At 49.0% G+C, this 26,684-nt stretch overlaps 1 protein-coding gene across 1 annotated transcript in view; it reads right to left on the minus strand.

Annotated features, from left to right (window-relative positions):
• DIP2C (disco interacting protein 2 homolog C) overlaps positions 1 to 26,684 on the minus strand; it is a 156,955-nt gene that overhangs the window by 105,101 nt on the left and 25,170 nt on the right. The window contains exons 5-13 of the mRNA XM_047066628.1: positions 25,158 to 25,249; positions 18,860 to 18,970; positions 5,775 to 5,898; positions 5,371 to 5,480; positions 5,155 to 5,257; positions 3,383 to 3,447; positions 1,873 to 1,966; positions 1,655 to 1,774; positions 372 to 486 (exon numbers count right to left, since the gene is read on the minus strand). Coding sequence (XP_046922584.1) covers positions 372 to 486; positions 1,655 to 1,774; positions 1,873 to 1,966; positions 3,383 to 3,447; positions 5,155 to 5,257; positions 5,371 to 5,480; positions 5,775 to 5,898; positions 18,860 to 18,970; positions 25,158 to 25,249 — 934 coding nt within the window. The remainder of the gene's footprint in view (positions 1 to 371; positions 487 to 1,654; positions 1,775 to 1,872; positions 1,967 to 3,382; positions 3,448 to 5,154; positions 5,258 to 5,370; positions 5,481 to 5,774; positions 5,899 to 18,859; positions 18,971 to 25,157; positions 25,250 to 26,684) is intronic.

Below are 26,684 nucleotides of genomic sequence, written 5' to 3' on the forward strand. Positions count from 1 at the left end.
AGACCCGAAAGCCCTCGGACGTGCCACCACAGCGCGAGAGCTCAGAAAGCCAGGACCTCGTGGAGACTGCATGTCAGCAGGCCCAGCCCTGCCGTGAACGCCTCACCCCACCCAGCATCGACGCAGCCCACCCCCGCATAACACCAGGCCAGACGCGGGCACATGGAAATGTGGGTGACCCCCAAGGACGGGACGTCACTGCTCGCTCTACCTCCAGACGGGCCTCACGCAGTCACTCCCCAGACTAATGGATCCGGAAGAATCCGTTCCGGCACACGCAGGGAAGCAAAGCTGGCCGCAAACGGCACGGGTCCTGCCCTCCCCCCACACGGTGGCACCACGCAGGTGCTGCTGCAGGGGCCCAGCTGTACCTCCGGATGGCGACGGTGAGAGCCTCTGGGGAGCTGGCACAAGGACAGATGACCTCCTGGCGCAGGCCTTTACTTTGGAAGACGTTGAGGAACGCGTCGCAGGAGGAGATAGACCCTGCAGGTGAAAGGGGACCACAGTCAGCCAGCGGAAGCTCGGGACTGACTAAAACCAGCCAAACCAGCCAGACGCGAGCGCTCCTCGAGTGAGGGTGCGAGGCAGGCGGTGCGGGAACACACTGCACTCGATACCGCTCAGTACTTATGTCACCCCGAAAGATGATCCCCTCAGGCCGACTGAGCTCAGGGATTTAAAAGTGCAACTTCCGCCGATGAGCCTGCATACCTTCCCTGAGGCTTGTTCCCCCATTTTTGATATGCGTGTTCGCGAGAGGACTACACCTAAGCCAAGTGAAGACAACTCTCCCGTGTTAACCCCACCGGAGAGATACGGGAGTGCGCCTACCGGCAAACTACTGCCTTCCTCCACGACTGCTGCCTGAGAGCAGCCATGGGCGAGAGTGGCTCACAAGCCATGGAGCCACGGGGGAAACGGAAGAACCATGTACACAACTAACACCGAATCACGTGGGTGGGAGTCCGTGTGTACACATCACGTGTTCTGCTTTAACTGACAAATGTCAACAACGGTCAGAAACAAATGCCTCGTTCACTCACTCTGCTTCCGGCTCACGCGCCCCCTCGCAAACAACAAGCCGGCTGGGTTCTCTTCCAACCCAGGGCAGTATTTCCCGAGGTATGTTTACGGCATTCTGTGGGACTCCTAATTCACTTTACCTGGGCGGTTTTTCCCATAAAATTTTATGATGAAATTCCCTTAAAATGACAGATTAATTTCTTGGCCAATAAAATTACTAAAGACCATAAACTAATAACAGTTAATATTTCTTGAGCACGCAGCATCACTCAAGGAAATACACGCAGGGACGACTTAATTCAATCCTCATACACTCAAGATTTAGGCACCGTTTTCAGCAAAAGAAGGAGAAGGACTGAAATCAGAAGGTTAGGGTTTCTTCCACAGAATCAGGAAACGGCAACAGCAGTACTCAAGCCCCGGGCGGGAGCCAGGCACTCCTGGTCCCCTACCCGCCACCCGTCGTGGTGCCTTCAGGCTTCAGACAGTCACACTGTGAGGTCGTGAGTTTGACACCGCTTCCTAACCACAGTAATGGCCGGAAAAGGAAAAGCAAAGCGCAGAAACAGACCGAAGGGGATGAGGCTCTCGCCCGCCCGCCCGCCCACGCGGCAGGTAGGTCACTTACAGGGATTTGCACCATCAGCCACGATCAGCATCCGGAGAGAAGAGAGGTTGATGTCTCTCTGATCTCTGTGTGCTACTAATGCCCAGTGCATGTCCCTGGATTTGACACAAGCCACCTTTGCTGTGGGGACAGTGGAGGAAGGGGGTCAATATGCACACGGTCAGACCAGGAGCCGTTTGAAGGAGGGAACCGGGGTGCCGAGGCCTCTGGGTGCCTACCTTTGTACTGGCAGACCTTCTGAATCCACGACAGCGGGTTCACCTTCATCAGCGCGTATGGGATGCTGATCACGTGCATCATGTTCATGACGCTCTGGAAACAACGCACCAGGTGACTGCTGACACACTAGCAGGACAGGCACCCCGCCCCACCGGGCTTCGCGCGGGGACGCGACAGGCCCGGGCCCCCATCACGGGCTTGCTCCCTGCTCCACGCTGGGGGCCAAGGGCACCACTGGCCACACAGAAGATGCCAGGGAGGAGCGTGTGCATCCAGCAGGAGCCAGGCCTTGCTCTAGGAGGTGGCAGTGAAATAGAGACTCAGAAACTGCCGATCCAAAGCAACGGCGAGCAGCTGGGGACAGCACCGACAAGACTACTGCAGAGCAACAGCATCAAAGAGGAGCTTGAACGGCAACAGCCCCCAGGCGGCTGCCGCGACCATCGGGCAGGGAGGTGGGCTGAGTGCTCACGACACCACACAGGACCATTCACCCCACTTGACAGGCAGGAACCCTGTGGTTCAGGAGGTCCCGGGGGCAGGCGACGGGCCTGCGGGCACAGAGCCGCAGAAGGCAGGACTGGCATCGGCTGGGGTGAGGCAGCCCGCGCTCTCCCGCGATACCTGCTCGCCTCGCGAGCGCACACGGGCAGCCTGGCTTCTCCAGGCTGGCACCTCCCGGGACCCAGGGGCAGAGACCAACCACAGGGAAGCCACGGAGCCCCCACCCTCCAGTCCATGTGCTGCTCACGTGCCCTCACCAAGAGGCGACAAATCACACTTCGTCTACTCATATCCTATCACTCGTGCAAAAGCCCCTAGAATTTTCTACCTCAGAAAAGATGAAGCTTAGCATAAGGAACTTACAAACAGGGGAGTAAAGATCCCCACCTATGAAACCGACACAGCGATGCTCCAGCAGTTAAGCTATGCACACCTGCAAGGGCTGTGCAGACCTTAGATAACCAGGCTGGGTCTCCATCAAAGCACCTGCAGCTCTGAACTGCCCGCCCTGGCCAGGCAGCACCCACAAGGAGGCGGCACGCATTTCTTTATGACGGGAGTGGAACTGTCAGCACAAGGGGGACCTGTAAAGCAGTGCTTCCCCTGTGGCATAACCAAGCAGGTTTGCAAAATATTCACAAGCACTGACTCACAGAAAGGAAAAAGAACAACAGTGTCTGAGTGAAACCAAATGCAAAGGAAAAGTGACCCAGACGGGAGATGTGACTAACATCATCGCAGTCGTGATTCCAGAAGGGGGCAGAGAGATACCCTGTTTCCTCAACAGCTGCACCTCTGTATGGGGGGGGGGGGGGTTGTGACTCCCGTGAGCGGCTGACTCCCGCAGGCTTCCTGGGCTTGGGAAGTCGCATTAGCAGACAGCTTAAAGCTTCCAGCAATAACAGCTTTTCTCCCCAGTGCGAGAGGGGCTTGGGCGAGTGGCCGTGTGTACAGACCCTAATTCTGGCTGTGGCCCGGGGGGGACAGGGGAAGGGTCACACTTACTGTTAGGATGCCATGCCAGAGCCCAACGTCCTTCTTGAAATCCAACACATTCACTATGGTTTCCGCTGAACAAATAAAAACGGAAGATTTTCATGTAGCACAGCCCAAAGGGCAAAGAAAATCCAACATCATGTCAGGGGCAGTACAGGACCTTGGAAACATGGTTCCCAGTACCTCTGCAGACATCCTGCAGCCTGCAAACCCATTTAAAAACGCTGCCCACCTGGAAAAGTGTTTCTAGCCTCCTGACACATCAGTTAACAGCGACGGCTTCACAGGCCACTTAAAACATTTTATTCCTTCTATTTATGTCCTTACTGCCCCTCCCTGCCTGTAACTTTTTAAAGATTCTTTTCATTTCCATCATGGGATCCCCCAGGAAAGGGAAGTGCTTTCCAGCAAACGCAGGGCGTCACATCACTAGAAGCCTCAGGGTGGCTGGGGTCATAAAGGAGGCACGGGATTTGGAAGGACGGTGACGGAACAGTGTTCAAGGTTTATGGGGGACACCTCGTGAAGCGGGAAGAAAGGCTGCTAACGATACATAGTTGAAAACAAGGGCCACGGTGGCACGTGGAAGCTACGTGGAAAAACTTTTCTGAAGCCACACTTGACACCGGGCATTTCCTGACACCTCCTCTTAGGTCCATACGCTGTCCTTGTGCTGCTCGCCAGAGCTTTGGTATCGTGCACCTGACCCCACTTCACAGAGAAGGCAGGCGTCCCCGCGTGAAGGAAACAGCCTCTGTTCCACGTCCTACGAGTATTTTCACTTTAGAAATAAGGAGCCAGTGTGTGTGTGTGTTTTCTCTGGCACCCGTAAAAGTGACAGCCCTGGACCGTCAAGAAAGCAGAACAAGGAATACGAGTCCTGAGGCTGTGAGAAACGATTAGCAGTCACGTGTCTCAAGGTGAAAGTACCTTGGAAACTAGTTTAGGGACCAAACGTGAGCCAGAACATCCCCAGGACGCAAATGAATTGTTTTTTCAGAGGGACGTTGCCAGTGGCATTGGGGACAGAGAAGGAGAGGAGCATCCAACCCCCAGGGCAGCGCAGATGCCACCACCAGCTTCCTCAGGCACCAGCCCCAGGGCTGCGCTCACGTCCAAGTCCCCAGGGCAGGGCCTTGGTCACAGAAGCCCCAGCCAGGGGGTAGCTGGTTACCTGGGCAGACCCTGCCTTTTATGAGCCCCAGCCAGCACCGTGGCCACGGTTACCTCTGGTCACCTACCTCCTGGCCTCCAGGACCGTCCCGTTCGGGAGACAGAGTGTGCGTCATAAAAACCACACCCTCGGCAGCTGCTGCCCACCCTGAGAAGCTCGCAGAATCCCCATCAGAGATTCTCCCTGAGCTGCTAGGGGTGGGCTGAACATGGGCTTTTTCTGAAGATCCCAGAGACCCTAACTTGCACCCAGGCATGAACACCCACAGAATTAACTATCTGCTACAGCTTGAGCCGTGCCCTCTGAGTTCACGGGTGGAAGCCCGCACACCGGCATGGCTGCCATTGGAAATACGGCTTCTGCCAAGGTCATGAGGGTTCGGTGAGGTCATGGGGCGGGTCTGATCCCATCAGGACCCACATCCTGGAGAGATGAGACACCAGAGCTCTCTCTCCCTGCCCAGCGAGGGCAACAAGAAGGCACCACCTGCCGAGCTCCGTGCAAACCTGACATCACTCCTTCCGTTACCAGGGGGAGTGACTCAGTCCCTCGGCAGCTGACACGAGCCTCCCAGGGACGCAGTCTTGGGTCAGGGCCCCGCCCATACCTTCCGTGTAGCCGCATGCCTGCGTGAGGGCCTGGCAGTGGGTCAGCAGCGCGATCCTGGTCACGGTCACCCCGAGCACGCTTCCGTCCTTGCAGGTCTTATACTGAAATGAGATGGGGACGTGCAGAGAGGGGTACAGAGAGGACAACGCGGCTGCCCCAGTCAGGCCAAGGTCGGCCCAACTGCTCGATGCCCGTGGGCAGCGCCGCAACTCACCTCTATGTACGCGGTATCGTTGTTGGCATCTTTGATGTGTGGGAACCAATCTCGAGGGGGCTTGGAGAGATGCTTTGACTCTGTGACAAACCACAGCAGCTTTGGCCAACCTTGCAAAGAAACAAACAGACCCCTCTGAGAGGCGTACTACCCAGAAACCAGGCTTGCCACGTCGTTCCCCCTTCCTGTGGCCCATGTGACACGAGCCAGGGGGGATCGCCAGTGCTTCCTCAAGCCACAGACAACGTCAACAGCACGCATGCTGCCGGGTAAACCACGTCACACGGCAGGCTGACAGCAGCAGACGTATCGCGTTCCGTGTGCAGAAGAGCATGTCCAGGGAGACGCAGGACCTTCCTGAGTGAAGAGCCAGACCCCCAACTAGGCTCCTGGCTGTGGCTTACCTTTGAACTGGGGGATCTCCCCGGTTGGGCTTTTCGGCAGCCCTTTGTGGCAGGCGTCGCTCGTCAAGGCCACAGTGACTCCACAGCTTCCAAGCAAGAACCCGATCTGCTGGCTCCCTGCGTCCTGGGAGAGGCGACAGACACAGAAGTCACAAAGCCGGGAAGGACGGGTACCCTCCTGGCAAGACGTGGCCTTGTCCCTGGGTTCTGGGAGGGAGGGAACCTCCCCGGACTCTGCAGAACTGGGATCACAGCCCCGGTTGCCGCTTGCTGCTGTGTGACCTCGAACGGGACGGCGAGGTCACTCAGCCTCAGTTTCCTCACCTGTGCCATGGGGTGAGAGCAGAGCCCTCGAGTGGGTCTGCTGCAAGGAATAAACTGGAGGAGCGTGGACAGTGCTCGGTGTGCGCCTGGCACATAGTGGGTCCCTTAAACAGCTGCTGCTACATCTCCCTCCAGTTCCCTAAGACTACGACCATAGAACGTAACCGTCGTGGAGAGCAGAAAGGGTTCGTCTTCCTCCGTAACACAGAGCCTGACTTTACTCACAGCACAGGGCCCTGCTGTGTCTGTTGACATCCACTGTGGGCGAACTAGACGCCCGTTCCCAACCAAAAGGCCTGCCACCCTTGTGCGCCCGGAGTACGTCTGTGACCAAGGACACAGCCGGACAGGCGCCTGCTGCAGGACTTGGATGCTGGCGGGCCAGAGCACCAGAAGCCCCAAATGACCAGCACTGACTTAGGAGCACGGCATCCCGCGGACCCCACGGGATGGAGCTTTCCTCGGAGAGGCGGTCCAGGGGCCGCCAACCTGTGGTTTTGTTGCTGACCACATCTGGCTGCCTGCAGCAGGTCTGCTCAACCGGCTTTCTTCACCCCCACAGTCACACCAGCCAGGATTTAGAAAATAAAACGAAAGCCGGCAAGGAGCTGACATTCCTACAACTGAAACATCACAACACGGTGAACCGGCCACCCTGGTTTGTTCCCACCAGGCTCTTCCTGAACCCGAGGACAACCCAGCAAGCTTGTGGGCAGACCAGCCCTGCCTTCCGGTCGCTCCGCCCACGTACGCCTCACTAAGAAAGTGTGTGGTGACGGGGTCTCCAGTGGGTAAAATCAGCAGCACGGATGTCTTCAAACGAGCCTGTCAAGCAACTGGTTCATAGTTTAACCCTACGGCGAAATCCAGGTCTCCTCACTCGGAATCGCACCGCCAACCTCCCGATACCCCATGTAGCGCAGAGAGGCGAGCAGGGGGCTGGCGCCCGACGGACAGGGATGTTCCCGTTTCAGGACCCTCACAGTACTTTTCCCTCAAGCAATGCTTTCTCAAGTGGAGTTTTTATTTATTTAAAAAAAATTTTTTTTTTCAACGTTTATTTATTTTTGGGACAGAGAGAGACAGAGCATGAACGGGGAAGGGGCAGAGAGAGAGGGAGACACAGAATCGGAAACAGGCTCCAGGCTCTGAGCCATCAGCCCAGAGCCTGACGCGGGGCTCGAACCCACGGACCGCGAGATCATGACCTGGCTGAAGTCGGACGCTTAACCGACTGCGCCACCCAGGCGCCCCTCAAGTGGAGTTTTTAATACTCCAACGTGAATTTGGAGGTCATGTTGCCAAACATCGAGACAAGTTCTGAGGTCACGTCTGGTGGCAGGGAGGCATTTCTTTGTGAGCAGGAATTCGCTACCTCAGAGCCACATGAGCCAACAGCTCAGGAGAGTGAGCACGGGTCTGTGGGCTGGGACCTGCCAGGGCCGTGCCAAGGGCTCGCAACCCATCTCGGTTTTCCCAGCAGACACCGCCCCTGCGCCCTTTCTACAACCCGCTCGAGACTGATGTTCAAAGTGACACATTCACACACACGAGACAGCTGACATAAAGCAGCAGCAGGGGACAGCAGATGAGAAGAGTAATGGACAGAATGCCACAGTTCAGCCCCAAATTCAGACCTCACCTCCAAGGGGCTTCTGTCCTCTTCACTTGGAAAATTCCTACTTGGAGCGCCAGGTAGCTGTGCAGAAACAGCTCTGCCCACTCAACCCCAGCGACGCAGACGAGACCCCATCGCCTGCTCCCGAAGAAGCCCGTGTGTCTCCTTCACACGCTGAAGCTGAACGTGCTTGACCCCAGAGCCCGGAGCGGGTGGACACACTCTCAACACCACGTCAGAGCCACGGTCCTCCCCGGGCCCCGTCTCTACACGGGGCCTCCCGCCCAGCCTGCGGAAAGAGCCGCCTCCAGGCGGCCCGACCTGCCGCTGGCTTCGGGAAGCTGCCGTCCCGTCTCAGGGAGACTGAACGAAGCCTGTGCACTCTGGCCCCGACTCGGCGCTCCGTGTGCACCTTCCCAGGGAAGGCCCACACGCCCGGCCCGTGGTTCCTCCTCGGTTCGGTTGGGGCTCCACCCTCTCAAGAGCTGTGCTGTCAGGGCAGCCGGTGACCACCTCCCCGGTCACAAAATCCTGACGACGATTCTTTCTGGCTCGTCAAGAGAAGCCAGACCGCACCTGACTTCAGCCTGCCACCTCCAGCCCTCTTGCAACAGAGAGGTGCCACGTTACGTCGCCTCGTGGGAAGCCTCCCGGTCTCTCCGACGACCCCTGGAGCACCCACCAGGCCAGGCTGGACACGTCCCAACCAGGGTCTGCTCCGCCCCAGCCTCCCACGCAGGAAGCGGCAATCTCACACACAGAAGGGTGTAACAAATGCGAGGACGGCTCACAGAAAAGTCCCTTTCGTGAACTCGCTCTGCGTCTGGGGCCCCTCACCACGAGGCTTGTGTTTATCCAAGTTTGTCCTGTGCCAGCTGAGCAGCTCCTTGGCTCTCAGCAGGTGGAGCAGGACGGAAGCGCAAAGGCATCTCACACATGCACGGTGCCGCCGATGCCCGTGGCCCACGGCCGTTGTGTCTCCGGTCCCGTGGTACTTTGGAACACGCACAGTTTGGCCCCTCCTAACAGCCTGCCACTCTCCTGTAAGATTTGCATGCCTGAGGCGCAGCCCGTGTCGTGTCGGCAGAGGGGGACTGTGGGCTGGGCCTGCTCGCGGGCCGACAGAGCCTCCCTGCACACAGCCGCTTGAACCGAAGCGCAGCCGCCTCAGGAGGGCGACAGCGCCAGGCTGTCCTAGCTCTGCTGCGACCCTGCCAGGCCCACCTCAGGAGGCCCCTGGAGGCTCCCCTCTGGCTCCCCCACACCCCCTGGCCAAATCATCCAGAACTCCAGCCCTCTACTGCAAACCCCTCACAGAAAGGGGAGCTTTCTCCTCCCACCCAAGAACTAGGAGGGAGAGTGAAGAAACACACGGGACACTAAATTGTTCAGCCCATCAAACAACATTCAGGATTTACAAACGGCTCTCATTAGGCCCTTCGTGGCAAACCCAGCGGCACAGAACTGGCAGAGCAAGTGTGCGACTCCGTCACCTACGCTTCCGTGCACACCTTACCCCATGCTGACCTGCAAAGGACCAATGTGGTCTTCTGTTCAAAACTAAGAAAAGTCTTCCAAGGCACGAATGTCATGTTCTGAGCTCAGAGCCCGAGGCCTGGCACGCAGCTTCTGGCTTCACTGAGACAAAGTCATCTCCCGGTCCTGTTTCCCAGCAGAAAATGCTCTATGGACGGAGGAACCCAGCATCTTCTTCTGACAAGTGCCTTCTGGTCCCCTGCTTCAGGCCGATAACCCGAGGGTCTCCGTGGGCTGGGGAGGTGAGGGCACACCACCTGGCAGGTCGCAGCCTAGATGCCCAAGACAGTAGGCAGCCCAGTCCCAGCAGGGCCAACACGGCACAGGTGAGACTGTACTCCCCTGCCCACGCCTGTACCAGCAGAGCTCGCTTGTGGGTGCTCACACCTGCACGGACCCTTGCCGAACCACCAGGCTTGCCACTAAGAGCTCTCAGCCTCAAAGGGGATGGTTGGGCCCCAGGGCCTAGGATAGAACACACCTAATGACATCTCCCCTCCCGTTGATTATTACTGCAGTAACCTAATACTCACACAGTTAGGAAGGTTTCCAGTACAATTAAAGTGAACCGCTTACGTGCCTGTCAAACATCCAAAGGATACTTAACCTCCTTATTCAAATGAATAATGTTTATTCATTTAATATACATCCAAGTGTGTATTAAGAAATGTTATACGGTGGCACACGTTTGCATCAGCAGTATTTGAAATGACGTGCTTGTGTCATCACGTGACCCAAAGGGCAGAGGCACGTGTCTCTTTGTTCACGTGATTTTCCTCTGCAAACCAGCTCTGCTTTGGGAGACATCAGGCTATAGACTTAAGTAGAAAAGTCTAAACCCTCTATGTGATGACAAGCACATAAATAATAGCAACTGATCACATGAGAACATCACAGAGATAACCATCTGGTTATTGCAGTGCTAAGAGCCAGTCTCTGTACGAACAGCAACCTACAAATTCTTCCAGATTATCGTTTTGACACTATTGACGACAGAACTCAGAGGGCTTTGAGCCTTGAAGTCAGGAAACCAGCCCTTTGCATTTCCAAAAGACCTCAACCCACTGAATTTAATATCAATTGAAGGAGGAGCGTCACATGCCCCGAGTAGGCTTTCAGGTGAACCGTAGTGGAATTTACCACAGTGCCAAAGAATCGCTTAGAAGAACGTGGCTATCCATTCACTCAGTCCCCAAACTCTTCCACATTTCTCCATTGTGAATATCACAGGACTCGGGGGTGGAGCCTGGAACGCTGGCAACAAGCACTTGCAAGTAAGCCTTGGACAAAAAACCTGACACCGACATGTGGGGTATGTACAACATATGTTTCTTATTTTCGAATACACTGTGAGAGCAAGATTTGGAATTACATCTGACAAATCATAGTGAACATGGGACTCAATCACATGCAAACACCAAAACGTAAGCAACAACCAACATCCCCCAAAATAAAATCAAAACCCTCTCATTTATCCAGATTTCTAGTGTAATGACACTGAGGAATGAGATATTCAAACACATAGTTATTGACAGATCACTAGGCTCAGTGTTCTTTTTTCAAAAGGTTCAGATATAATTGACATATAACATTCCAGCAGTTTTAGGTGTATAACATGATGATTCAATATTTGTATATACTGCAAAATTACCAATACACAAAAAAAGTTGAGAACTTTTAAGATTTACTCTCTTGGCAACTTTCAAACGTGCATGAAGTATCGCTGAATGTGGTCACCACTGTGGCTATACCCCCATGACTTCTTTATTACTGGAAGTTTGTACTTCTTCACTCCCTTCAGCCATTTCACCCACCCCACAACCACCACCACTGGCATCCACCGTCTGTTGTGTTTCTTTAAGTTCTGGTTGTCCATTTGTTTTCTTAGATTCCATATTTAAGAGAAATCACATGGTGTTTGTCTTTCTCTGTCTGACTCACTTCACTTAACATAATACCTTCAGGGTCCCTTCATGTCATTGTAAATGGCAAGATTTCATTCTTTTTTATGGTTGAGTAATATTCCGTTGGTATACATATATAATCTCTTCTTTATCCATTCATCCATTGATGGACCCTTGGGTTGTTTCCGTATCTGATTATAAATAATGTTGCAATGAATATTTGGTGTATGTATCTTTTTGAATTAGTGCTTATACCTTTGTTTAGAAAAATACCTAGTGTAACTGCTGGATCATAAGGTAATACTATTTTTAATTTTTTGAGGCACTTTAGTAGTTGCTATTACTTGCTATTTCTTGTCTTTTTGATATTAGCCATTTTAATAGGTATGAGGTGAGACCTCATTGTGGTTTTGGTTTCTATTTCTATGATGATTAGTGATGTTGAGCATCTTTGTGCCTATGTGTGTGTGCGTGTGTGTCTCCTCTGGAAAAACGTCTATTCAGATCTTCTATTTTTTAATCGGGTTCTCTTGCTATTAAGTGGTATGAATTCTTCACGTATGTTAGATATTAATCCCTTATCAGATGCACAATGTACAAGAATTTCTTTCCATTCTGTAGGTTGACGGTGGATGGTTTCCTCAGCTGTGCACAAGATTTTTAGTTTGATGTGGTCCCACTTGTGTGTTTTTGCTTCTGTTGCCTTTGCTTTTGGTGTCAAATCCAAAAAATCATCCCAAGACTGATGTCAAGGAACTTACTGCCTATGTTTTCTTCTAGAAGTTTTACGGTTTCAGGTCTTACATTCAAGTCTTTAATCCATTTTGAGTTAATTTTTGTGTATGGGGTAAGATGAGAGTCTAGTTTCATCCTTTGGCTCATAGCTGTCCAACTTCCCCAACATCATTTATTAAAGAGACTGTCCTTTCCCTGTCATGTATTCTTGGATCTTCTGTCCTAAATTGACCATGTATGTGTGGGTTTATTTCTGGGCTATTTTATTCCACTGACCTATGTGTCCATACTGTTTTAATTACTAAAGCTTTGTAATAGAGCTTGAGACCAGGAAGCAAGGTGTCCCCAGCTTTGCCCTTGTTACTCAAGATTGTTTTGGCCATTTGGGTTCTCCTGTAGTTCCATACAAATTTTTGGAATGTTTTTTCTATTTCTGTGAACAGTCAGATTGAGTGCCATTGGAATTTTAATAGGGATTGTGCTGAATACTGTAGATTGCTTTAGGTAATACAGACATTTTAACAATATTACTTCTCTCAATCCCCAAGTATGGAATGTCTTTCCGTTCATTGTGTGTGTGTGTCTTCATTTTGTTCACCAAGGTCTTATAATTTTCAGAGTATTTCCACTTCCTTGGTTAAATTTATTCCTAGATATGTTGTTCTTTTTGATGTAACTATAAATGAGATTGTTTCTTAATTTCTCTGATAGTTCACCGTTAGTGTATAGAAATGCAACCAATTTTTATATGCTGATTTTCTATCCTGCAACTTTACTCAATTCACTAAAAAGTTCTAAGAGTTTTGGGGGGGGGGAGTCTTTATTGTTTTCTATATATAAAATCATGTCATCCTCAAATAGAGATAGTTTTACTTCTTCCTTAGTAATTGAATGCCATTTTACATCTTTTTCTTGCCTAACTGCTATGCCCAGGACTTCCAATACTATGTTGAATAGAAATGGCAAGAATGAGTTGATCTTAGAAGAAAAACTTACAGCTTTTCACAACTGAATGAAAGGTTAGCTGTGGGCTTGTCATATATGGCCTTTATTATGTCGAAGTACATTCCCTTTATACTCACTTTGTTGACTTTCTTTACTCAAAAAAATGAATGTTGACGAATAGACATCTCTCCAAAGATGACATCCAGATGCCAACAGACACAAGAAAAGATGCTCAACATCACTGGTCATCAGGGGAATGCAAATCAAAACTACAATGAGATACCACCTCACACCTGTCAGAATGGCTGAAATCAACAACACACGAAACAACAGGTGTTGGCAAGGATGTAGACAAAGGGAAACCTTCCTGCACTGTTAGTGGGAATGCAAACTGGTGTAGCCGCTCTGGAAAACAGTATGCAAATTAAAAGCTAAAGCTATGGAAGTCTCAAAGCTAAAAACAGAACTACCCTATGATGCAGCAATCACACTACTGGGTATTTACCCCCCAAAATACAAAAATACTAATTCAAAGGGATACATGCACCCCTATGTTTACAGCAGCATTATCTACAATAGCCAAACTATGGAAACAGCCCAAGTGTCCATCAACTGATGGATGATAAAGAAGATGGGGTATATATATACATATATGCAATGGAAAATTAGTCATAAGAATGAAACTTGCCCTTTTCAATGGCATGGATAGAGCCAGAGATCATTATGCCAAGTGAAGCCAGAAAAACACAATACCGTATGATTTCACTCCTACGTGGAATTGAAGAAATAAAACAAAGGGAAAAAAAGAGGGGGGTCTTGTCAGGGCAAACCAAGACTGAGACTCTCAATTACAGAGGACACACTGATGGTGTTATCAGGGGGGAGGTAGGTGGGGGAGTGGGGGAAACGTGATGGGGATTAAGGAGCGAGCTTGTTGTGATGAGCACTGGGTGTCGTATGAAGTGTTGAATCACTACACTGTACACCTGAAATTGACATGACACTATATGTTAACAGGAATTTAAATAAAAACTTTAAAAAAAAGAATGTCGAATTTTGCTAGTGCTTTTTCTGTGTCTATGATCATATGATTATCTTTCATTTTGTTGGTGTGGTATATCACATTGATTGATTCACAAATGTTGGTCCATTTGTGCATCACTGAAATAAATCCCACTAACTTATGGAATATGATCCTTTTAACATGTTATTGAGCTCTGTTTGCTAATATTTTGTTGAGAATTTTTGCAACTATGTTCATCAAGGATATGTGGCCTGTAATCTTATTTTCTTATGGTATCCTTGCCTGGTGTTGGTATCAGGACAACACTGATCATGTAAAAATGAATTTGAAAGTTTCCTCTGCTCTCAATTTTTTGGAGGAGTTTGAGAAGGAGAGGTATTAAATCTTTCTGAATGTTTGGCAGAATTCACCAGTGAAGCCATCTGATGATCCTGGACTTCTGTTTACTGGAGGTTTTTGATAACTGAGTCAATCTACTTACTACTAACCCGTATTCAGATTTTCTACTTCTTCATGATTCAGCCTTGGAAGAGTGTACATTTATGGAATTTATCCAATTCTAGGAGTCCAATTTGTTGGCATATAGTTATTCATGGTGGTATCCCCTAACCCTTTTTCTGTGGCATCAGTTATAACTTCTGTTTCATTTCTGATTATATTTGAGTCCTGTTCTCTTGTTTTCTTGCTGAGTCTAGCTAAAGGTGTATGAATTTTGTTTATCTTTTGAAAGAATCAGCTTCATGGTGTCACTGATTTTGTTTTTCTATATTCTTTTCAGTCTCTATATCATGTATTCCCACAATGATCGTTGCTACTTCCTTCTACTAACTGGGCTTCATTTGCTTTTTTTTTTTCTAGTTCCTGAAAGTTTCACATTAGATTAGAGATTTTTCTGATGGACTGAGGTAGGCCTGTATTGCTGTGACCTTTCTTTTTAGAACCACTTCTGCTGAGCTTTGAAGGTTTCATATGTTCTGCTACCGTTTAAGTTAGTCTCAAGCTGTTTCTTGACTTTTCCTTTGATTTCTTCATTGACCTACTGGTTGTTCAGAAGCATGCTGCATAAAATCCACATATCTGTGAAATTTCCAGTTTTCTCCCTGTAACTGACTTCTACTTTCATACCATTATGGGTCAGAAAAGATGCTTGATAGAATTTCAGCCTTCTTTGATTTATTGAGACTTGTTTTGTGGCCTAACATGTGATCTATCCTGGAGAACACTGGAAATGCCCTTGAGAAGAATGTGTATTCTATTGCTAATGGATGGAGTGTTCAGTATAAATTAAGTCCACTGATGTCAGTGGGGTATTGACGTCCCTACTACTACTGAATTGCATGTCTCCCTTTAGGTCTGTTAATATTTGCTTCATAGATTTAGGTGCTTCCATATTGGGTACATAAATGTCTACAAATGCTGTGTCTTCTCAGTGGACTGATCCTTTCATCATTAAGTATCTCCCCTTCTTTGTCTCTTATTACAGTCTTTGGTTTAAAGTGTGTTTTGTCTGATAGAACTACAGCTAGTCATCTTCCTTCACGTCCCCGCTTCTGTGGAGTATCTTTCTGCAACCCCTCACTTTCCTCTGTGTGCGTCCTTACATCTGAATGGAGCCTCTTGTAGGCAGCAGATCAATTGTTTTTGTTTTTTCCCATTAGCCCACTCTGTGTCTCTTGATCAGAGAATTTAGTTCTTTTACATTTAAAGTAATTATTGATAAGTATGTACTTATTGCCATTTTGGTAATTGTTTTCTGGTTTTTTAGTTGGGCCTCTCTGTTCCTCTCTTCTTCGCTTTTTTGTGGTTTGATGACTTTCTTTAGTATTACACTTAGATTTCTTTCCCTTTGTATTTTGTGTATCTATTAGAGGTATTTGCTTTTTGGTCACCATAAGACTCACACATAACAGCCTATACACACACACACGTTTAATCTCGTGTGTGTGTGTGTGTGTATTTATATATTAAGTTTGAACATACTCTAAAACTCTTGAGTTTTTACCTGCCCTCCCCACAATTAATGTTTTGATGTTACATTTATATCTTTTTATGTTGTGTATCCCATAACTAAGTATCATAGTTTTCCTGATTTTTACTACTTTTGTCTTTTTAACCTTCGTTCTAGTTTAGTAAGTAATTAATCCATTACCTTTACTGTACATTTACCTTTACCAATGAGATTTATACTCTCTCGTATTTTGCTACTAATCAAGGCCCTCTCACTGTAACATTTCTCCCACGGCCTGTTTAGTGGCAATGAGCTCCTTTACGGTTTGCTTGTCTGGAAAACTATCCCTCCTTCAATTCTGAATGACGGCCCTTGCTGGGCAGAGTATTCTTGGTTGTAGGTTTTCTTTTCAGTACTTTGAATATATCCTGCCGCTCCCTTCTGGGCTGCAAGGTTTCTGCTGAAAATGTGCTGACCATCTTAGCTGTTTCCTTGTATGGAACAAGTTGTTTTTCTCCTGCTGCTCTTAAGATTCTCTCGTTAGCCTCTGACATTTTAATTATAACATGTCTTGGTGTGAACTCCTTGGATTCATCTTACTGACAGCTCTCCAGGCTCCATGGACCTGGATGTCTGTTTCTCTCCCGAGGTTAGGAACGTTTTCTGTTCCTTTCTCTCTTTCTTTTCTGTGACACACATATTGTGAACGCTGTTCTGATTGATGCCGTCCTACAGGTCCCTCAAGCTATCTTAAATTTTTCCTGGTTTCTTTTTGCTGCTCTGTGTGAGGTCTATTGTTCTGTCTTCTTGATGGCTGCTGCTTCCTTCTGTTTTTTTCTAGTGGGAACTTCACAGGGCATTCTTCAGTTCCATTACTGTATTCTTTTCTATCTTTTAATTAAAAAAAATTTTAATGTTTATTTTTTGAGAGAGAAAGAGACACACACACACACACACACACACACACACACACACACACACAGAGAGAGAGAAAACACACAAGTAGGGGAGGGGCAGAGAGAGAGGGAGACACAGAATGTCAAGCAGGCTCCAGGCTCTGAGCTGTCAGCACATGCCCGACACAGGGCTCCAACACAGAAACCGTGAGATCATGACCTGAGCTGAAGTTGGACACTCAACCGGCTAAGCCACCAGACGCCCCACTTTACTGTATCTGAAGTGGCTTGACCTAAGTGGTATTCCCTCCCATTTTCCATCTCCCCGTTGAAGTTGTGTGTTCATCCTTCCTTCTCCTGAGCTCTGTGAGCTTCCTCATAACCATTACTTTGAACTCCTAATCAGCTACAGTATTTATCTCTGTTCATTAAGGTTCTATCTTGTTCTTTCTCCTGGAACACGTTCGTCTGTCTGCTCGTTTTGTTGGCCTCTCTGTATTAAGTGCAGCAGGTACCTCTCCCAGTCTGGAAGGAGTGGGCTGTGGAAGTAATGAATCTCCTCGTTCAGCCTTGCCCTTGGTTGTCTCCTGAACCCTTCTGGTTGTCTACGCAGCCAAATGTACTCCAGATATGTTCCCACTGTTAAGGGCGTGTCGAGACCTGTCCAAGTTCCAAAGGGAGGGATCCCACTGAGCACTCGTTACAGGCTGACTGGCAGCCAGGCCCTCAGGCAGCAGCTTTTAAAGCATGTGTATACATACAGCTTGTGGGACCACAGTCCTAAATCCTGCTGGCCTCCAGACCAGGATGTCTGGAGGTGTCTCCTGGTTACAGTTGCAAAAATCAGGGCTCCTTTCATGGAGGTGCCAGTGAACTGGAGCACAGTCAAGGGGAAGTGCAAAGTTGTCCCCCTGTCCACGTTCCCTGGGAGCACCTCCACAGTCTCTAGATGTGACAAACCTGAAGCCTGTACCTCAGGCTGTGCCCCAGGACAGGTACTGCGCCCCAGGACAGGTAAACAGACCTTCCTCCCAGAAAGCCTGGGCTGTGTTTCAGTCTGTCGTCCGTGCGGTGCCCCGCAAGCCATCTGTCAAGAACAGTCTCTCCCCATGACACAGACCTACGGGGCCCAGGTGTCCTAGCCCCTGGCTCCCAGTGCCAGGCGTGCATGGGTATCCCCGTGCGGTCTATGGGCACCTGCAGCTCTAGCAAGGCAGGAGGCAAGTGTGGGGCTGCAGCACGCTCACTGGCTTCGGTGATGCAGGAGGAGGGCACGGGGCTGGGGTGCATCTGTCGGCTGTAGCAGAACAGCACTAGCAAGGTAGAAGCAACGTGCAGAAATGGTCCCCATCAGCACCTCTATCCCCAGATGGAGTTCCGGCAGGCCCTTGCCCCTCTGGCAGATGCTTTAGGGTCAGCAAATGAACCCTCTTCACACACAGTGGAATCACTTTCTAAACTGCTGCTTCTGTGCTGGGCCTTGGGACAAGTGAGTGGAGCATGAGTCCCGTGGGTGTGCTGGACACAAGCCCCAGTATTTCCAAAGGCAGATGTTCTGGAGGTTCATCTCTCTGGTGCAGGCCCCAAGGGCTGAAATGCCTAATGGGTGACGTGAACACCCCACCCAAGGAGGAGCTCTGAATGTGTGAGACTCCCCCTGTGTGTGGTGGCAGTGCAGGGCTGGGGCATCTGGTGAGACAGTGTCCCTGCCTCGGCCCCCCCAATCCCCTGTCTCCCTTGAAATGGAGGAGCTGGTCAGTGGGTTCTTGGGTGTTCTGCACAGGGAGTCGCTCCACACTCAGCCGCAGCCGCGGGGCCAGGGGAAGAGGCCAGCTCTGCATCCCCCTGTGCCACCGTCTCAAACGGCCCCCCATCAGCGCTCGAAGGCCGGGGTGCGGCAGCCCCACCCCTGAAAAGCTGCTGCTTCATCCTGCCACTGAGCTGCGCACCCAGTAACCGTCCCCTCGACTGACACAAGTGACGAGAACCTGTAGAGCCTCCCCAATGACAAAAACACCTCTGTGCTTCTCGGTCCACCTCCCGCTGAGATAAAGAGCCACTTAAAAACCAGCCACCTACACATTCTGACTTCACCACAGAACGTTCCGCTGCGGCCCAGCCGGACCCTCCCTGCTGGCGACAGCACGCTCTTTACCTTTCTGGTGAGTGGCACTTCGATGGGCACGGGAACAACTTCAGCCAGCAGGCAGCCGTAGAAGGCCACCATGGACGCGGCAGGGTCATTGTTGGGGAACACCAGCGCCACCTGCACAGACACAGAGCAGGAGGGATTAACCAGCAAATCGATGCCACCAGCTTTCAAAATACCGAAAAACGATGCAAACCGCCATGGGCAGCAGGGCTCATGTTCTCCGTGAGAACAGAGGCTGAACAAAAATTAGGTGCACGCTTAAAACTACCCTTCAGCAAGATGCATTCAAGTACCGCGTACTTTCCCTTTGATTCATGTGGAAGCGACACGTATCGCCCACAGTCCTTCCTAACGCTGCCCCCAGAAGACAACTACCCGGATGTTCCGCTCGTCATCTTCCTGTCACGTACTTAACACAGGGTGAACCGCACCATCCTCGCTGGGCTCGGTAAGAACTCGTGTTTCCACGTAGCCTTCACAGGGGTGACCGAGCGCCGTGTGCTTCCTCACTTGGGCAAGGCTGGCAGGGCGCTGACCACAGGGTTCCATCCTGGTCCCAGGTCAGTATCAGCCCCTCCAGGCCTCAGTTTTCCTGCCTACGTCCTAGTGCTGCGGTGAAGGTCACAGAGAAGGTGGTGAGGGCTCGGTGCGAGGCCCGGCGCACAGCACACGGCCGTGGATGCCAGCCAGCCGGGGCTGTCAGTCCATCCGTGGCACCCTCACAGATGAGGCTCCACGAACGCCTGCTGCCCCGGTTCCACCCACCGCCTTCCTGCTCGGCCTTAGGGACGAAAAGCACAATAATCTTGGAGTTGTAAGAGGCAGGCTGATTTAAATTACCTGGAGTAGTAGGACTTTTTTTTAAAGTTTATTTGTCTTGAGAAAGAGAAACAGCCTGTGCATGCAAGAGCAGGGGACGAGCTCACAGAGGGAGGAGGAGCATCCCAAGCAGGCTCCATGCTGCCAGCCAGCACAGAGCCCAGCGCAGAGCCTGATCCCAACACCCCGGGATCGTGGCCTGAGCCGGAATCCAGAGTCTGACGCTTAACTGACTGAGCCATCCAGGTGCCCCGGGGAATATGATTTCTAAAATGTTTTCTGATAGGCCTGAGGTTATCTTAACGTTGAATGATTTTTCCACGGGATGGCTTGTAATTATTCTTCCTCACGTGAAATGCTTCTCGCTCCCCTTTTTACCTATTAGCCTGTTCAGCCCATCAGTGTTTTGACAAGTACCCTAAAATCAGGACGGATCTTAAATATATTTGACGGCATTAACTCTTACGCTTGATGCAAAGACTTCTTGCTGCAGTACTGTTTGGTTTTTATCGCTGCATTTTTTACCGGACATTTGTCAAGACGCCCCTGTCAGCGCCCACGACTTAACAAGTATGTCATCCCACGTGAGTCCGTCCGGGGCTTGTCCCAGGGTCTGCCGTGTAGCTCACCTGGCACCAGCCAGCTCTCCTGTTACTGCAGCCCCTCCTGGAGCAGCCGTGCCCACCTCTCGGGCAGACCGCCTCCTCAGGACACCGCAGTAGCTGTCCCGTGGCTGCGTGTCTGCACTGCCCGCTCCGCCCTGCAGACCCCGCTCCTGCTGTAGCCCGCGCCACCCCCACGTCCTGATTGGGCATCGGGGTCCCACTCCCCCCTTGTGGACAAGTTTGCTGCGTGTTCACAGGCACCCAGATCCCATGACTTAACACGCACAGGTCGCTTCTGCATGACTCATTCAGGAATTTAACCAATTTTGTCTCTCAAAATGTCCTAACCAGAAGTTGCCAGTTTTTCCAGGAGCAGCTGGGTAACACACTCAATTTCAATATACAAATAAGCAGGTTGGTGTGAAGGGACGCAGATGGCAGCTGAGAACAGAAGAGGCCACATCGTAAATTTGTCCATGTTTGAAACTTAGCGACACAGGATAGCAGGTGGGGAAGAAATCAGCTTGGGATTCAATGAAGGTTTCCTTTCCATGCAGCATTCCTGCAGTTCACTGAAATCAGCTAAATGAGAGATACATGACCCCATAAGGCCAGCAAAAGCCATTCTGCACTACCGACGACTGTGTTTGAGAACCCTGAGAGGTAACCGTTGCTTATGTCAACTTACTCCATCCTGACAGCACTCAGCCGTCAGCAGGGCTTTCCAGAAGTAACTGACTTGCACACGTACACATATGAACCGTCAGCAATTATCTTAACAAAGTGGGTGAGGATTGCAGTAGCTGTAGGGGCTCTGCCTTCAAGTGGCAGCTGAGCTGAGAGCAACAGGTTTTAGATGTGGGTCTGGCAGGGCAACACTGAGCCTTCCGGGTGAGTATCTGTGAGCTTCCGGGTGCCGCCGCCACAAGACGTCTCTCCCTGAAACGGACCAACATGTTTGAGGAAGTCGTTCAAACTGCAGGGAAACACAGGACATACTGCTGTTCCATCCCAAACCAACGGATGCACCTATTCATAAAGGACCAGTTAAATACCGACTTGTTAGTCTTCTTGGAGCACCTGCTCTGGATGCAGGAGTCCCCGCCAGGAGCACAGAACCGAGAGCGAGAAGATGGGGCACCCCCAGACTGGGAACAAGGTCTGGCTGCCACTCCGGCTCCGTTCAAAGGAAGATCAACCGAACCTGGGACTGCAAGTTCCCACTGCTTTGTTGCTGCAACTCATGCTGGTGAGGCCACACTGTATAAACCTGGCAGAATTGTGTTAAATAGGATGAAACGTTTAGTTACAACGTAAAGTGAATAAAAGCAGACTATGAAATTGTATATTGTATCTCTCGATGATATAAAAGTAAGGGACAGGGAGGGTCAGATACCTCTGAAGGCTCAGAATAAAAACTGAAGGTTTGTTGCTGTTTTGTTTTGCAGTTTAAGGAAGGGGAGTCTGTACTTCAGTCATTCCTGTTAAGTCTTGCTTCCGTTTCTGAGTCGGTCACAAGCCCTGTCTTACTGGCGGCTCCACAGTGATTCCCGTGCAACGCACACACGCAGGTGCTTGGTTCTGAGGGACCCACACAGCTCCCCTGTATTCGCTCCTCCACGGATTCCTTGAGATGTCATTGGACCTAATCCCCCACAGGGCACAGCAGGCATCCACAAACCAAGAGGCAAAGGCACAACCCACCGCCGCGCTTCGGAGGGTCTCCTCTTGGTAAAGGGATGCCCCTCGGCCAGCTTGCCTTCAGCGCTCTTCACACCAGGAGCTGCTGCACACACTTCCCATGTCAGCTCCTTCCCATGCTTTCCTGGAGCCTAGCCTACAGCTCACAGGCTCACTTTTCCTCTCTGGGAAGACTTCTCAGGCCCCAGATGCTCCTCAAAATGAAAAACATCTCTCTCCTTCCAGATAGTTCATCTCCACCTCTTACCCCTCTTTTGGGGACCTGTATCACTTTCCCTTTATAGAAAAGCTGATTATCAGTAATGTGTCTATTTATATTTTAATACAACTGGCAGGCTCCCTTCAGATGTGACGCACCTTCGTGCCTTCCAAAGCTCTGACTAGATATCCCCAAACCCTATTCAGCTTAGGCACATAAAGCCCTTTTCGGAAGCCCAAGAAGGTAATTCCCCAAACAACATTAGTAAGGTCACACACACACACAAAATGTAAATTTTTATGCTAAGGACTGAATGTTCACTATTCTGGGGAAAATTATGTCTTATTCAAAAGTGATTTTCAAAGAGAGCAAAAAATTCCGTTTATAGCAACATAAGCTTATGATCAATTTACTGCTATGGTCGTGTATATTTATTTAATAAAAGTATCTGTACACATGTGCCCGATATTAACTACATGAATAATGTTTTAAATAACTTAGAAAAGTAGTCTCCCTCACACAGTCAAACCAACCTCTACCGACAAACCTCTTTACATAGTTTATTTTCTCAAAACTGTGCCCCGCAAATTCCTACTAACATCTTAGCTGAACAGAGGTGGTTTATTTTGTAGTTGTTATTTTAAGGGAACTTCAATAATCTGGAGGCCATGCTCTATAAGAATTTTTAACGAAATCACTCTACTAACACTATCCATGGAATTATAGTTAAGGGAGATATTGCATACAACTGATTTTTTATTGGGGTAAAACATACACAACGTTGACCATTCATTTATTTTATTAATTTATTTTGAAAATAAAGTGCACAGCTCAGCAGCATGAAGTACATTCACAACCAGAACCATCTCCCGACCTTCTCATCTTCCTAAACTGAAGCCTCACTCCCATTAAGGAACTTCCCAGCCCCCGCCAGCCCCCTAGCTACCATCACCCTTCTGATTTCATGAATTTAACTACTCTAAGTACCTGGTACATTTGTCCTTTGCAGCTGCCATATTCCATGTCACGTAGTCTTCGACCCATCGTGTTTTATTATGTGTCTCCGTGCATCTGCCGATGGACACTTGAGTTACAGCCACCTTTTGGTTTTGTGAACAATGCTGCTATGAACACTGGTGTTGCTATTATCTGCTCAAGCCCCTGATTTCAGTTCTTTTGAAACGGAAGGGAAACTGTTGGACCAAGCAGTAATTTATGTTCAATTTCTAAAGGAGCCGCCATACTGTTTTCTGCAGTGGCAGCACACCGGGGTTCAATTTCTTCATTCTTGCCAACATTTACTTTCTGCTTTCTGACAACGGCCACCCCAATGGCTGTGGAGTGCGGTCTCACTGTGGTTTTAACATGCAGCGCCCTAACGAGCAGTGACATGGGGCGTCTTTTCAGGTGCTCACTGGCCACCTGCAAACCTTCTCTGGAGAAATGTCTATTCAAGTCCTCTGCCCATTTTTTAAACTTATGTTTTGTTTGTTTGTTTTAGCATAGTGTGGATACTAACCTCTTCTCAGATATAGAATTCGTCAATATTTTCTCCCATCTTGTATGTTTCTTTTTCAGTCTCGATAATGTCCTTTGGTGCACAGAAGTTATTTTGATGAAATCCAATTTATGTTTTTATTTTTGTTCCACGGTGTTTTTGGTATCATGTAAAAAAATCATTGCCAAATTCTGTGTTATGCAGCTTTCCCCATGTTTTATTCTAAGAGTTTTATAGTTTTTGTTCTTTAAGTCTCCGAACCATTGTGAGTTAATTTTTTAATAGACGGTGTAAAAGGTCCAAACTTGTCCTTTTGCTTGTGGGTGGTCTAGTTTTCCCAGCACCATTTGTCGAAGAGACTGTCCTTTCCCCGTGTCATATCTTAACATCCTTGATGAACCTGCTTCACCGTGCACACGAGGGTTTATTTCTGGGCTCTCTGTTCTACTCCATTCTCCACATCTGTCTTTACGTTAGCACTGCACTGCTTTGATTACTGTAGCCTTGTGGTTTTATAATCAGGAAGTGCTAAGACCTATAACTGAGATTTACAAGCCACAGGTCAAACTTGTTCAATAAAAAAATGGAAAGAATCATAGTCCACCACAGAAGGCTGGGCCTCTGGTAATCTTCTAAAAAATTCCTCATGATGGGCTCCTGTCTTTATAATATCTTAAGTAAATCACAGCTTCTGTTCTTGTTGGTTTATGGTGCTCAGCACTGATATTTTTACTGAATTCACTTGGGAGTTCTTTGGGCACAGGTAGGATAACCCAGTGTTGGGGTCTCAGATACAAAGCAGCAAATGGAAAAAAAAGATGCTACATTTGAAGGCAAGAAAATGTGGTTCTAACCCTGCCTCACATCTAAATTGGGGTACAAAGCTTGGACAAGGGTATCAAGTTCTTGGAGTATAACATTGCAAAGGAATACTAACATCTGTTCTCTGTAACTTCAGATTGCAGGAAGAATAAAAATTTGCTTATCGGTTAAACATAGTAGCCTCTATCCAGAAATTTAACACCAGGAAAGGAATGGCACCAGCAGCGTGCTATAAAGATTTCAGTACACTGATGGATGTAAACAAAGTTTTACATATAATTTGTCCTGCCGGCCCAGGTAGATGACACACGAATGTTTCAAAGTAGCAGACGACAGGACAAAGGCTGGGAATGTGGCTCTGGGGTCTGCCAGAAACAGCTGCGAGTGCTGGCTGAGCCACTTATGAGTTATGTGCCTTCATTTGATGTGACACTCTCAAGTCTGCACGTCCTCATGGATGAAACAGAAGTACTACAGTCGAACTCATGGGGTTGTTGTAAAGGCTAAATGACATATTGTGCAACTGACCCCGATTCATAGTTAATGTTAAGAAAGCCTGACTTAGCAGCATTAGCATTAGGAGACACTGAACTCTAGAACTTCAAACAGCAGGTGTCTCTGTCGCATACAATGGAGTGTTTGCAGACGTGCACTTACCCTGTCTCCTGGTCGTACCATAGGTTCCTGCTTTGTACCTAATTTATGCAGAATGTTGTAAGCAACCTTCATACTTCTTGTCCACAGTTTGCCTATTAATACAAGTGATAAAGACACAAGTAAGTGGACACATGCATTTTCAGTTATGTCTCAACATGCACATAACTAGAGACGGTACTCATTCATTTTAAGCCTTCAAGTAACCCTGAGTCCATGGAATAAATAAAAGCCAGAAACTCTGACTCATAAGCTCTGAGAGGCCTAAACACTGGAACAAGGTACTGACACACACTATAAGTGTGCAAAGCAGCTACAGCAAAGCCACAGAATATTTATCATCACAGAAGATGGGAAGATTTCTGGGGAGTAAAGTAGAGCAGGGACAAGGGCAACAGTGTGTCACTGCCGATTCACGTTATGCAAAATGACACATTTCCACTGTTATCAGGGCCTTGCTCATGAAATGAATGAAATGAGTGCAAAAGGTACTTAGGACACACTTTGCAAGGCCTGACCCCTCTTCCCTCCCCAAGTCCTGAGTTTCTCAGCATCACATCTTGCTTGTCTTGGGGATTCAGGATTTTTTGAGAGTAGTGTTTGAACTTAAAGATGGTGGTAAGTATTCAGAGCTAAAGTTCTGAACTCCAGAAAAAAATAACCACAAAGGAGGGTTAAAAATAGGATTGAGGGGCGCCTGGGTGGCGCAGTCGGTTAAGCGTCCGACTTCAGCCAGGTCACGATCTCGCGGTCCGTGAGTTCGAGCCCCGCGTCAGGCTCTGGGCTGATGGCTCAGAGCCTGGAGCCTGTTTCCGATTCTGTGTCTCCCTCTCTCTCTGCCCCTCCCCCGTTCATGCTCTGTCTCTCTCTGTCCCCCAAAAAATAAATAAACGTTGAAAAAAAATTTTTTAAAAAAAATAGGATTGAACACACACACACACACACACACACACACACACACACACACACACACCAGAAAGGACAGCCAGCGTGGAAGAACCTCCAGGGTTCCCACCCCTGCCTCCATTCTAGCACCAGACGCTCCTGCACAGGAGGACAGGGCAGGGGACAAAGTGACTCTGACACCTAATATGAGCTCTTAGACACCTAAAGGGCTTCATGATATCAGCTTCCACATGCTTTCAGAAGCAGGCGAGGTGTTAGAAGTTACATTAACATGATCGTAACAACAGTTAGGAGCAACTTTAACTTTCCCGTAAATACAATCACTGTTTTCATCTTCTTCCTATTTTAAATGTAAGAGTTAAGAAGTTTTATGTTTATAACACTTGTTTTACTCCACATTGGATTTTGCAGCAACCTAAATTAGGGTTATTGTTTATCTTCCACAGGATTTATCAACTTATCTCCTCCTTAGCGATAAGGGGACAAAAGGAATGTTGTTATCTTAATGTCTCTAACTCCTAGGGTATTACTGGTTTACAGTATGTGCTCAACACATGGTCTTCGTTTCACTGATGTCATAGGCAACCTAAAAAGGACAAAATGACAGTACGCTCTTTGGCCATA

This window comes from Lynx rufus, unplaced genomic scaffold (genome assembly GCF_022079265.1).
Source record: "Lynx rufus isolate CCGP_SWC_20201006 ecotype Redwood Valley unplaced genomic scaffold, mLynRuf1.p SCAF_7, whole genome shotgun sequence".
In the NCBI taxonomy this organism is placed as follows: domain Eukaryota; kingdom Metazoa; phylum Chordata; class Mammalia; order Carnivora; family Felidae; genus Lynx; species Lynx rufus.